We start from the raw sequence: 11915 nt of genomic DNA, 5'->3' as shown, positions 1-11915 counted from the left end.
GTTGAGGAGGGATGTTTTGTCTTCTTTCATGAATGCAGGGTGTGATTTTTATAACTATAAAATATTCTTTGACAGATATACCAGAACCTCTTCCTTCCAGAGCCTGCTCTCCCTTCCTTGCCCTGCACACACACCCCATCCCCCCAAATTTAGCTCTTTTACTTTACGGTTATCTTATTTTGGACCCAAAATGGGATTCCCCAGCTCATTTCCTCCACTTTATTCACTAGACTTGGCTCCAAAAGACTCTTGGCTTTATCCAAAAACCAAACATGAAGCTTTTCTCCCAGTGAGGAGATTCAAAAGGACATATTGGCTCTGAAGACAGTTTCTAAGATGGGATTCCCATAATACTCAGAGAATTGGCAGCATCTTTGAACTTAGTGTGTAGCCTCTCCAGGGGCCACTTTTAGATGCGGAAAATACACATTCGAAGGTACAAGGTCTGATGTTCCTTTAAAATAAAAAATCAGTGATGTTACTTTATAGCACACTACAGATCCTGGTGGTGCTTTGTCGCGACAGGGCCAGACTCACTACAAGTGTCAGATTGAAGGGTTTCCTCCAAAACCAGTGCATTGTGGATAGACAACAGCCTTTCCTGGCTCCAGGAATAGAGGCAGATTCTTGCCAGCTTGGCGATAAAAGAGTCTTGGACAGAAAACACGCCTTCCAGCTTTGCAGCATTTGGAAACCTGGGAGATTATCCTTGTAGCCTAGTGACTGTGTGTGTGTGTGTGTGTGTGTATGTTTGTGTTCTCTCTCCCTCTCTTTTCCTCCTCCCCTTCATCTCTCCCTTTCTCTGTTCCTTTCTTTCTTTCTCCTTCCCTTTTCCTCTTCTCTCCCTTCCTCTCCTCCCCATCTCTCTTACTTGCTCTTCCTCCCTCTTTCCTTCCCTCCTTCTGTCACTCTCCTCTTTCTTGTTTTCTTTCTCTCCCTACTTCCCTCTCCCCATGCCTTTACATGTGCGCGTACACACACACACACACACACACACACACACACACACACACACACACAGAGGTATGCTATCAATGTCTACTAGCTGCAATACGGAACTGTCCAGTTAAAATGTTCATTTCACAGGATGAATGGAGAGTGCCATCTACTGGAGAATATGATGGATGAAGCTTTTTGAAGCATCTCACTGCTTTATTTAGAATTTCCTTTGCTGTTCTGTGTTCAGAGCCTGCTGGTTCCACATACTGTATATGAATGTCTGGTCCTGATTACTTGGAATGGAGTGTTTCTATTAGGATTTGGTTATATCTTACCTGGGAAGAAAAGTGTTGGAGATCTTAGTGCCTTACTCTGTCTTGTCCCTAGTATGCAGAACCCTTGTGTCAACTCCGGGAGGTTTTACGTTGAGAAATGCTGAAAGCCAAGTTGAGGTGGTTAGTTGGGATGAATCACATGCTATAAGTGCCTGAAGGAGTCTTCAGGTTCATCTAGGTTAAGCCCTTCTTTTACAGATGAGAAAACTGAAGCCTGAAAAGTGACTGACCCACCCCCAGTCACATGGCAGACAGATTCTGGCAGAACTCTGGAGCTGCCATGGAAAAGGGACAGAATCACTGCTGGAGGGGATATTTAGCCAGTAGAGACTTTGAGCAGTGTTGATGGATTGGGAGTCATGAGAAGCACAGTGATTCCTGGGGTACCATCCACAGCTAATCAATGAACATTAATCTCCTATACCCTCCTTAAATCAGTATCTTAATCCAAACTGTCAGAAGTCAACTGCCAGTTCCTTTTGACAGAGAGACCGACACAGAACCCCTGCTCTCTAGGAATCCAGAGAAAAGAAATCTTCTCTCCTAACTTTCTTTCTCTTAAATACTGTTCCCATCTCCTAGGTAATGGAATCTTGAACTCCTGGCCAATTCTGACTTAAAAATGTTTCTGTTCCTGCCTCGCCTCTGCCTCTTAAAGAGACAGAGGGAGAGATAAAGAAACTCCCTTTAATAAGGCACTTTGTAAGCATTTAAAGCATTGTAGAAATGGAAACTGTTTATAAAGTTTTAATAATTCCCTTTTCCCTAAAATGAGATGTTTCGCAACTAAAGATCTTTATAGTTCCTGTTGCCTCTAATATGAAAGATTTTATGTTTCTGGTTTCCCACTAAAGTAGATCCTCCAAGGGCCCATTCAGCTGGTTTTTTTAGGACCAAGTTGTGGTAGCTTAACCCAAAGTGGTGGGTTGATCATAAAGACTTTAAAACAAGGGCTGGCAACTTTCTCTCGGATGGTGGAAGGTAGATGTCCAGGGGAAAGTCCTGAAGTTAGGCAGACTCATCTTCCTGAATTAAAAACAGGTCTCAGATACTTTTTAGCTATACGACCCAGAATAGGTCACTTAACTCTTGTTTGCTTCAGTTTCCTCATTTATAAAAATGAGCTCGAGAAGGAAATGGCAAACTACTTCAGTGTCTTTGCCTAGAAAACCCCAAATGAGGCCACAAAAGTCAGACACACCTGAAACAACTGAACAACAGAATATGCTATCTAGATATCTGTATATATCTAGGTTTCTTGATAAAAAATGCCAGTAATATCTCCCTATTATTAGTGTTACTGAAAGGGTTAGGTGCCATTTACTGAACTTCATGTTACTGGAGTGGAAATTAGCTGAAACTTAAAATTCATCCTCTAATTTATGGCCGTCTGTTATGAAGGACATTAGGTATTAGTAGACCTTATTGTTTTAATTGGCGAATAATAGCTGACACACATGAGGTTAGGAGAAGAAACAGTTCAGTAAATTATGATCCCACTAATTTTTTCCAAATGACATCAGAAACAATGACACTTTTTATATATATACTATAGCCTATTCTCTATTCAGAATAAGTAAATTTCAGATTTGATTTTAGGCAGAACATTAGACATCAACCCCTCTTGTATATCTGAATTTCATATTTCAAGGTGACTTAGTTTGGCTACCAGCTTGTTAGGCGATACCGAGTGTTACTTCATTCTTTGGTCTCTTGAGTTTCCTCCTCTAATATAAGGAGGTTGAATTATAGCCCAAGATCCTTTCCCCTTCAGTAATTCTTGGACATTCAGTGACTAGAATGATATACTTCAAATACAGTTTTTTTTACATTTTTTTCTGTGATGGCACTGAGAGCTTCTTTTGGTATCACAAGTCCAACCCCTTATGACATTTATTTCATAGTATGAGGCTTTGCTATGACATTATTGAATCGCTTCCTGTCAACTGACCTGAGCTTTAGGGAAACAGACTAGTAGGTGACTAGGTGAGGAAAGTTTCTGGGAATAGACCCAGGGCTTGGGTCCCCAATTGGGAGGGTAGGATCTATGAAGGTTCCATAGAGAGCTGACCAGAGGAGTTGGGCCTCCTTTTCGGGCCCAGAACTGCTGGATATTTGTTGGGAAGTCTGGGTGTATTAGGCAGTCATTTTGTTAAAATGAGCCTTCGTTGAGCTCTGTCTTTTAGCTACAACCATTTAAACTATTAATCAGCCAGTTAGTCGAGTGGTGTCAGTTGTGTAGTGTAATAATGTAAGGAGCACTTGCCTTTGAGTTGGAGGGTCTGACTTTGAGTCTTAACTCTGACATATAATAGCTGTATGCCCCCCTGAGCAAGACTTGCAACTTATTTTGTCATCTTATTTCCTCCCTCATCTCTTCTTAATCTCCTCGCATTTATTTGTATTTATTCTTTATCTACTAATCTATATGCATGTCGTCTCCTACTTAGAATGTCAGTTCTCAAGTGCAGTGACTTTAATTTTTTTGTTTTTGTGTCCCTAACACCTTCCTGACACACAGTAGGGACTTGGTAAATATACAACTGATTGAGCTATCTGTCAAATGGAGATAACAGTATTTTGCCAGGGTCATTGTGAGGAAAGTATTTTGTAAATCTGAGGGTGCTACATTTATGTAAATTGTTCTTAGTGATAAAATCAAAATGAGTATTTGAGGGCCTGTTATAGAGAAAGCTCTGTTTTAAACATTGTGGGACACAGAAATGTGTTATTAGTTCTTCACCTTAAAGAAGTTAAATCTTTTATTTGTAGAACGTCAGCTTTAAAACAGTGATCCTTTCCCTTTTGTGCCTGGCACAAATTAAGCCCTGAATAAGGATTTGTAGATTAGTTGATGTTGACTCAAAAGACCCAAAACAGCAAGTAATAAAAGAGAATATACATATCCCTGTGAAGAAATGAGATGGGTTCCACAAATGTACACATAGAGAATGAGTCTTGTTACTTTGTTTTTATCCTGAAAGAACAGATGATATATGGTTAGTGTAAACACTCTAGCTTGGGTTTGCCCCATCTAAAATTTTCTGAAGAGACTTAAATAATGTGACTATTTAACACTTGCTGAATGAAATTACTTTTCCAGGGGTACTGAGGATGTGATCTCTCCTCATGGAATTCCCCTGGACCTTCTGGATAGAGTGATGATCATCCGCACCATGCTGTACACTCCACAGGAAATGAAACAGGTGATGTGCTTCCCTGGGGGCTGGAGAGGCAACCCTGCCCGCAGCCTCTAGGTGTAACCTTGCAGGTCATCTGTCGTCTCCCCACTCCTTTCCTTGTCTGTAAAATGAGAGGCTTGTACTAGATCATCTCTGAGGTTCCTTGTAGCTCTCAGCATTCCATTACTACTTCTTTTTTTTTTTTTAAACCCTTACCTTCTGTCTTGGAGTCAACATGTGTATTGGCTCCAAGGCAGAAGAGTGGTAAAGGTAGGCAATGGGGGTCAAGTGACTTGCCTAGGGTCACACAGCTGGGAAGTGTCTGAGTCCAGATTTGAACCTAGGACTTCCAGTCTCTAGGCCTGTTTCTCAATCTACTGAGCTACCCAGCTGCCTCTCCCCCTCCCCCAATTCCATCACTTCGAAAGAAAAGGATACTCCAAATTTCACAAACCAGAGCTTCGTACAGATAGGTTTTGAAGACAAACTAGGAATCTTTTTCAGATCAAATCATATGAATTAAGGCCTACCTGTGCAGTTCTGTATTGCAGCCATCAAGTTAGTCCATTTGTCCCAGACCCGAGGTTTATTGCACAGAATGCTGTAATCTGGATGTCTCTCTCTGAATATGGAGGATGTCAATTAAGCCTCTCAGGACCATTACTTCCTCTGTAAAATGCAGGGGCCAGACCAAGTTGTTGTTCAGTTATTGGTATGATAATGTCTCTATATGCTTATTTCAATAAAAAGACCTTCCCCTGGTCCCTTGTTCAGCCCAAGCTTCGATTCTAATCCTGAGTTGCCGTTATGCTCTATCTTGTCAAAGCATCTTTGTTAACATCTCAGTGCTGTGTGAGAGAGACAGAAAAAGGGAGGGATGGGGGAGAGGGGGAGAGAGGGAGAGAGAGAGAGAGAGAGAGAGAGAGAGAGAGAGAGAGAGAGAGAGAGAGAGAGAGAAAGAGAGAGAGAGAGAGTGAGCGTGCGCGTTATCATAGTCTGTGTTGTTTGTGGTACTTAGGACACAAAATTAAGGGTGGAGAGGCTGTCACTGGAGAAATGCCAAGGTGAGACCAAGGAATTCTGGGAGAAAAGGCTCTCTCCTTGGTGCTATGTAATTTTGGGAAAATTTGGTCCTGCTCTTTGCTATAGAAGCCCAAGATGCTTTGGTAGCATGTTCTAAAATCAGAGACCTTGAAAGATTAGATCAATATATTCATTAACAGAACAGATAGTTCCCAAAAAGTGGATATTCCTGCCATGCTTTGAAAATAGGGAATTTAGACAGTTTTGCCACTTTGGCTTGTGCCCTTTGCTCTGTGGTCAGTCTGGATGGCAGCTGTAGCTGGGCCTGGTGTACCTATCGGTTCAGACTTTCTCCCTTTGTTCAAAAAGGTGAGCTAAGGACAACATAGCAGCTTGTACTTGGAATTGCTTTTCTGCTTTTGGTTAAAGCTATAACCTTAATGCTATTTTAACATAGGAGTTTTTTGTTATTAAATATAACTTGTGTACTGTGCTATCAAGTTGGACACCCTCATAAACTATCCCTGTAGGTTATTAAATGATTAAAGATCTAATTTATGAACTGTCCATTTTTGAACAGTCTGGAACAAGAGCTCTCGTGATTGCTGTGACCTGCTCATGAGAAGGAGGTGGCGAAGGGAGCGTTAGTGACATTTCTGTATCTGTACCTCAGGTTTAGCATATTTCCCAGAAGGCAAGTTACTCAGTTCTGAACATTGCCTTAATTAGGCTTGTGGATTAAATAAAGTCACACCATCTTTAAAGAAAGCCCTAATGGGACTTCTCTTTGGCAGAGAACCTGAAAGAATTTGAGTTCAGTTTTGACACCTTGTAAAAGATTATTTGGATCATGAGCCAAAAATTCCAGCTTCCTTTCATTGAATTCTATTTCACCCTAGGCTAAATATGTATATGCACACACACCTCAGTCTGAACCGAAGGACTCTCTAGGGCCTGCTTGACACCATGTCCATCATTTACCTTTCCCATCACTATGCTGGAGGAAAATGCCACTATCAATTGATCGAACAAAAAGATAGTGATCTGATACATTCTACAACTTCAATTCTGGCCAGATAGAGTTCCAAATGTGTGAATCAGATGATATGAATGTTTTCTTCTATTTTTAAGATGAATATTTCATGGCAAACTCATAACCCAACGGTTTGAATCCAGGACTTGAGTGAATCTTATGTGAATGAGGTCTTGATTTGCCAGACATAACCTGATGCCAAGCTTTGGTTTTCACTCAAGATGGGATGTCCTTTGGGCTTTGGTTTTGTTTTTAAGTATATAAGTTCCAGGCTAACTTTTTTTTGCTTGCCATCCTTTTCCTTCAGAGATGTGAGCCCCTAAATGACATCACATAATAATTTACTAGGCTTCTTCTAGGTCATATTTTCCCCACATGTGATTGATAAAATTCAGTTTATAATTGGATAGAGAAATATGACCTAATAGAAAGAACACTTGAGTAAGAACTGAAGGCCTGGGTTCAAAAATTATATAGAAGTGGGAGTTCCTCCTGCTATTAATGTACTTTTTCAGAGAGAGAGTAAGTGAGTGTGTGTATGTGTGCATATGCCTGTGTGAATTGGGCTATAACTTGTTTTCAGACTAATACAGTGATATCATTTTATGGTTTTAGATAGCAGGCTGAGTAAGTAGTGTCATTATCCACATTGGACAGATGAAGAAACTAAGGCTCAGTGACTCACGGGTAGTAAGGACAGTTGAGATTTGAACACAGGGCTTATTTCAAGGCCAGTTCTTTTCCTCCAACTACAATGAATAATACTTATTGGTGGAAGTGTGATCCATCACAGTCAACCTCAAACACTTCCTTTCATGTCCTCTTGTAAAAGTTTTTCACGCTTGACCATCTTCAGATGGCCACCTTTCTTAGGCTCATTCTTTTCCTCTTTCCTCGCCTGTAGCCCTGGGTGTGTTTTTATGGCTTTAATTTAAACAAGTGCTTCTTGATATCTTGTTTACGAAGCTGCCAAAGTGAAAAATACCTGTATTATATGAGGCTGGAAGTTCCAGAGTTATCTCCACAGTCCAACACACACCATCATTATCCAGGCTGCCCCTTATCACTCAGCTGGTAATGCCGACGACGTCGGGCTGGCTCCTGGTGCCACTGTTGTAACTGCTTCTTACTCTCCAGCTTGTTGGAGATATCGTCAGCTCCAACTTCACAAAGATCTTCAGCCTGAAACAAGTTAAGGCTCTGCTTGATAGATTAGATTTCTCAGGGTGATGTTAAAACAGTAGGTGAAGCTTTGAAAGTAACTTTTTGATTTATTTTACCATCTTATTTATCAAGCAACTAAAAATGTGTGCTGTGCTAAGCATGCGGAGAGGCTGTGGCACTTGTAATTTAGAGTAGGCAGCGTGGTGGGGTTCAGACTATGGGGCAGTCCTGAAAAAGGAGTTTAAAGCATCCGAGTCTCTGAATTGAGGCATGTCTTGCCCTTGAACACTTAAAAAAAAAATCAGATTTTTAATCAAGTGTATGCACAGATTGAAGTCCTTCTGAACCCTCAATGTGGAGTCACGAGTTGTGGCTGAAAGAATCTACGGCTGAGTGACCACTTTTGTGTTGAAAAAAACTTCCCAAGTTTGTGGCCCTTACCCAGTACTTTGTCACTAGCCTTCTAGATCTTCCACAGTTCTAGCACTACTTTGGAGGACCAACAAGGGATTTCCTACTGTTTTGGTGGAGAAATGTGATGGCACAAACTGCAAACAGGCATAAAAGAGACAGAAGGTCCCTTTTCCACTTCCTCTGAATTTGGGAAAACCAAGTCCTTGAACTTCCTTTTATAAATTAAAAACAACTTTTTATTGTAAGAAATATTCAATGAGAATTATTTGAAAGCATAGAAGACAAACTAGACATTGTTGACTTCTCTTCTTTTCTAATAGATAATAAAAATTAGAGCCCAGACAGAAGGAATTAACATCAGTGAGGAAGCATTGAACCATTTGGGTGAAATTGGTACCAAGACAACATTAAGGTGAGCCAAGTCCTGTGCTATCAGCCTAAAGTTGGGTTTGTTCTAGATGTTCAGTACCTAGTAAACTTGTTTTGACAAGGTAGGTATTTGTTCTTACCATTTTCAAAGGGAAGAAAATCAAATGGTGTTTCTGTCGCTTGGTACCTGGATGGTCACTTGCTACCTAAGAAGAAGCCCTGGAGGTGGTCAGGGCAGCCTCATTTATATAGTCCAACATGTTGACATTCTTTGTGTGATTTTCATCCTTTGCCTCAAGCTACCCAGTGACCCTGCTGTCCTTGATGAATCAAGGCTTGACTTTACTCTGGATCTGCCTGACCAAGGCCTCCTAATTTGATATGGTAATGATAGGAATCCATCCAAGCAAGGAAATAGCTTTGTCCTGGTGACCTCAGGCTTTGCTCTGGTCATTACCTTTTATTTGAGAATTTACATTTTTGTTTCCCAATTAGAACCTTCAGACTTTCTCTGAACATGGCTTCAGACACTGTGTTTCCTTTTGGGGCATTTTTGTGTGGGTTGTTTTTCAGGAAATGAGTAGATCTCATTACTTTGTGAAAGAAGTAATTCCTGATGTTCTACTTTTGTCTTGCTTGAGTGCAAGACTTAAGAAATTATGCCATTCACTATTTTCCAAACAGCTCCAAGAGGCTCAGGGTCCTTTGCTTTTCTGCCCTTGTCACTGATTTATTCATTTATTTATTTATCCGCTCGCTCATCCATTTATTTATTTGTTTATTTGTTCATTTGTTCATTCATTCACTCATTTTTTTTAACAGCAGTGGGTGGTAGGTACTATGTGGTATACAGTGAAGTGGAAGAGAGGAACTAGATGGGGGGGGCAGTATGCTGGGATTGGGATTGTACAGGCAATTGCTTTATTTATTTATTAACAGCAGTCATTAGTGGTTTTAAACGCATACAGATGGGAACAGCTGACATATAGTAATATCTAATATTGATATGATGCCTGCTGGGTGCCAAGAGCTGTGCTAAGCACTTTACAGTCATTATTTCATTGAATTCCCACAAAGACCCTAGGAACTAACACGTCTGTCTCTTGTGTGCTGAGTAGATTCCACTTTTACGTTTGGGGAACAAAATACCTCCCCAGAGGATGATAGTTAAGTATTATCAATCCCTCGAATGAAAACAAGGTTAGTGGGCTCTCCTCACAGTTGCTGAATGAGTGACGTTGGTCTCTCGTCCCTTCTCTCTTCCCATAGAATCTTCATCTCCCCCCAATTCCCAGGAAAGGTTGCCCCCCACTAAGGTGTTGTAGCGTGTGCTTAGGATGCTCCTTGCCCAAGAGTTTTAGGGTTTTCATAGGAGACATTTAGAAATCAAAAATACTTGAAGAGCTAACAAAAAGCACCTCATTGTGGAATATCAGGCTCTCAGTAAGGAGTGGCGGAGGGCAGGGAGCGGGTTGCTGGGAAGAGAAGGCAGCTGTTGAGTTGTTGATCGGGGCCTATTGCTGACCTCAGCCTATTCCTCTGTACTTCAGAAAAGTTACATCTATAGGAAAGATCTCCGTTGTGGTTTGTTAAAAATGAGTTCCAGCGTTGTCTGGTTTGATTGGGAGTGGGGGAGGGGAGTCCTCTGATTTCAGTCTTCTGCTTTGCCCTGTTGGCTGCAGGTACTCCGTGCAGCTCCTGACCCCAGCCAACCTGCTGGCCAAGATCAATGGGAAAGACAGTATTGAGAAGGAGCATGTTGAAGAAATTAATGAACTCTTCTATGATGCCAAGTCTTCAGCCAAAATCCTAGCTGACCAACAGGATAAATATATGAAGTGAAACGATGGTGGCATTTTAACCCTTTGGGGATGAAATGGAAAGACACCGAGAATGTGCCCTGGCCTGCTGAAACAGCAAACGTGTGAGAGTGGCTATTTCTGGCGCAGAGAAACCTCTGAACTTAATGTCTGTGTTCCAAGTTAGGAGCAGTTAGTTTTGTGTGAAACAATTAATTTAAAACTATCATATCTTCTGCCATAGTTGCTGTGTTTCAAATCTCACCTGGAATATCATCTAATAAATCTTTTTAGTTTATTTTGGTTTAATTGCTTTTCTATGTGCAGAAAAAGGTCTCTGGGCTTTTCATCCCTGAATTAGAAATGACAGAAAAAAGAAACTTCTTTTTAGAAGTAGTAACATGGACCGTGATCCAGCTTATCCAAAAACGGATCCTCCTGAGTTCTTTGGTTTGACTTCAGTTTATTCTAGCTCCCTGTGACGATGGGCTCTGTTTGTCTTCTGCTCTCCTATCTCCAGTACTCTCACTGAGCCAAATGTTTTCCTTTTAGAAACTGGGCTCCTTCCTTCCTTTCTTTTCCCAGATCTGATATCATATACTCTTTTTTTTTTTTAACACTATCACAAGGATCATTCACAATGACCATGTGAGATTTATTTATTATTTTTTAAACCCCTTACCTTCCATCTTGGAGTCAATACTGTGTATTGGCTCCAAGGGAGACGAGTGGTAAGGGCTAGGCAATGGGGGTCAAGTGACTTGCCCAGGGTCACACAGCTAGGAAGTATCTGAGGCCGGATTTGAACCTAAGACCTCCCGTCTCCAGGCCTGGCTCTCAATCCACTGAGCCATCCAGCTGCCCTCATATACTCTTAACAGTGCTAGTGCCCAGCTCTGACATGTGTGTCTAGGCATGTATTTGGCACACAAGAAATACTTGGTTGGTTTTTATTTTCCAGATGTCCTTATTGACTTGACCAGATGGTCATTAGCCTCATTTCCAAACTCAGGCACAAATGGGTTTATGAATTTCCTTAATCCTAATTGGACTTATAATTTTCAGATCATTATAGACTGACAAGACCTCCCCCCCCCCCCCACCAACCATGGAGGACATTTATTTATGGGTTATCTTGGGGTTGAGCATGCTGTGTGCTATGGGATGGGAGTCAATATCTGCTCCCTCAGGATTTCTGACGAGGGCTGTTTTCATTTAGATTGTGGGGGAGCCTGTTTTCTCAGCAGAGGGGGACAGCGCCATGGGCTTTGGAGACAGATAGCCTGGGTCTGTCTGCTGCATGCCTTGAATTAGTGATCCTGTCACCTCTGAGTTTTGGAGATTCTCACATGGGAACTGGTGTGTTGTGATTCCTACCTCAGGTTAGTGAAAAAAGGTGACCTTTAAGACAAAAATACTGCTGTGTGTAAAAATCTGAGTGTTTTCTAAGAGGAAAGCATGTTGCTTCATTGCCAAGAGAAATTGTCCTTAAAAATGGGTGAAACTTACCCAAGGAGCTCTGAGAAAATATTCCCAAAGGCCATCAGAGAGGCTCTGCTTGGCCACGGTCACAGTTTGGGAAGACAATGTCCTGCCTCTGTCTTTCGTGTATCTGTAAGGAGAACTGCTCCTCTTGGGGCTTAAAAAAAAAGTGTCA

At 41.3% G+C, this 11915-nt stretch overlaps 1 protein-coding gene across 1 annotated transcript in view; it reads left to right on the top strand.

Annotated features, from left to right (window-relative positions):
• The window catches only part of RUVBL1 (RuvB like AAA ATPase 1), a 32332-nt gene extending 21776 nt beyond the window's left edge, over nt 1–10556 (top strand). The window contains exons 9-11 of the mRNA XM_044656879.1: nt 4378–4480; nt 8411–8502; nt 10142–10556. Of these exons, the coding sequence (XP_044512814.1) occupies nt 4378–4480; nt 8411–8502; nt 10142–10301 (355 nt within the window). The 3' untranslated portion in view covers nt 10302–10556. The remainder of the gene's footprint in view (nt 1–4377; nt 4481–8410; nt 8503–10141) is intronic.
• Nucleotides 10557–11915: the final 1359 nt, after the last annotated feature.

Source organism: Gracilinanus agilis, chromosome 1, assembly GCF_016433145.1.
Source record: "Gracilinanus agilis isolate LMUSP501 chromosome 1, AgileGrace, whole genome shotgun sequence".
NCBI classification, from domain to species: domain Eukaryota; kingdom Metazoa; phylum Chordata; class Mammalia; order Didelphimorphia; family Didelphidae; genus Gracilinanus; species Gracilinanus agilis.
This window is presented reverse-complemented; position numbering and strand designations above follow the sequence as displayed.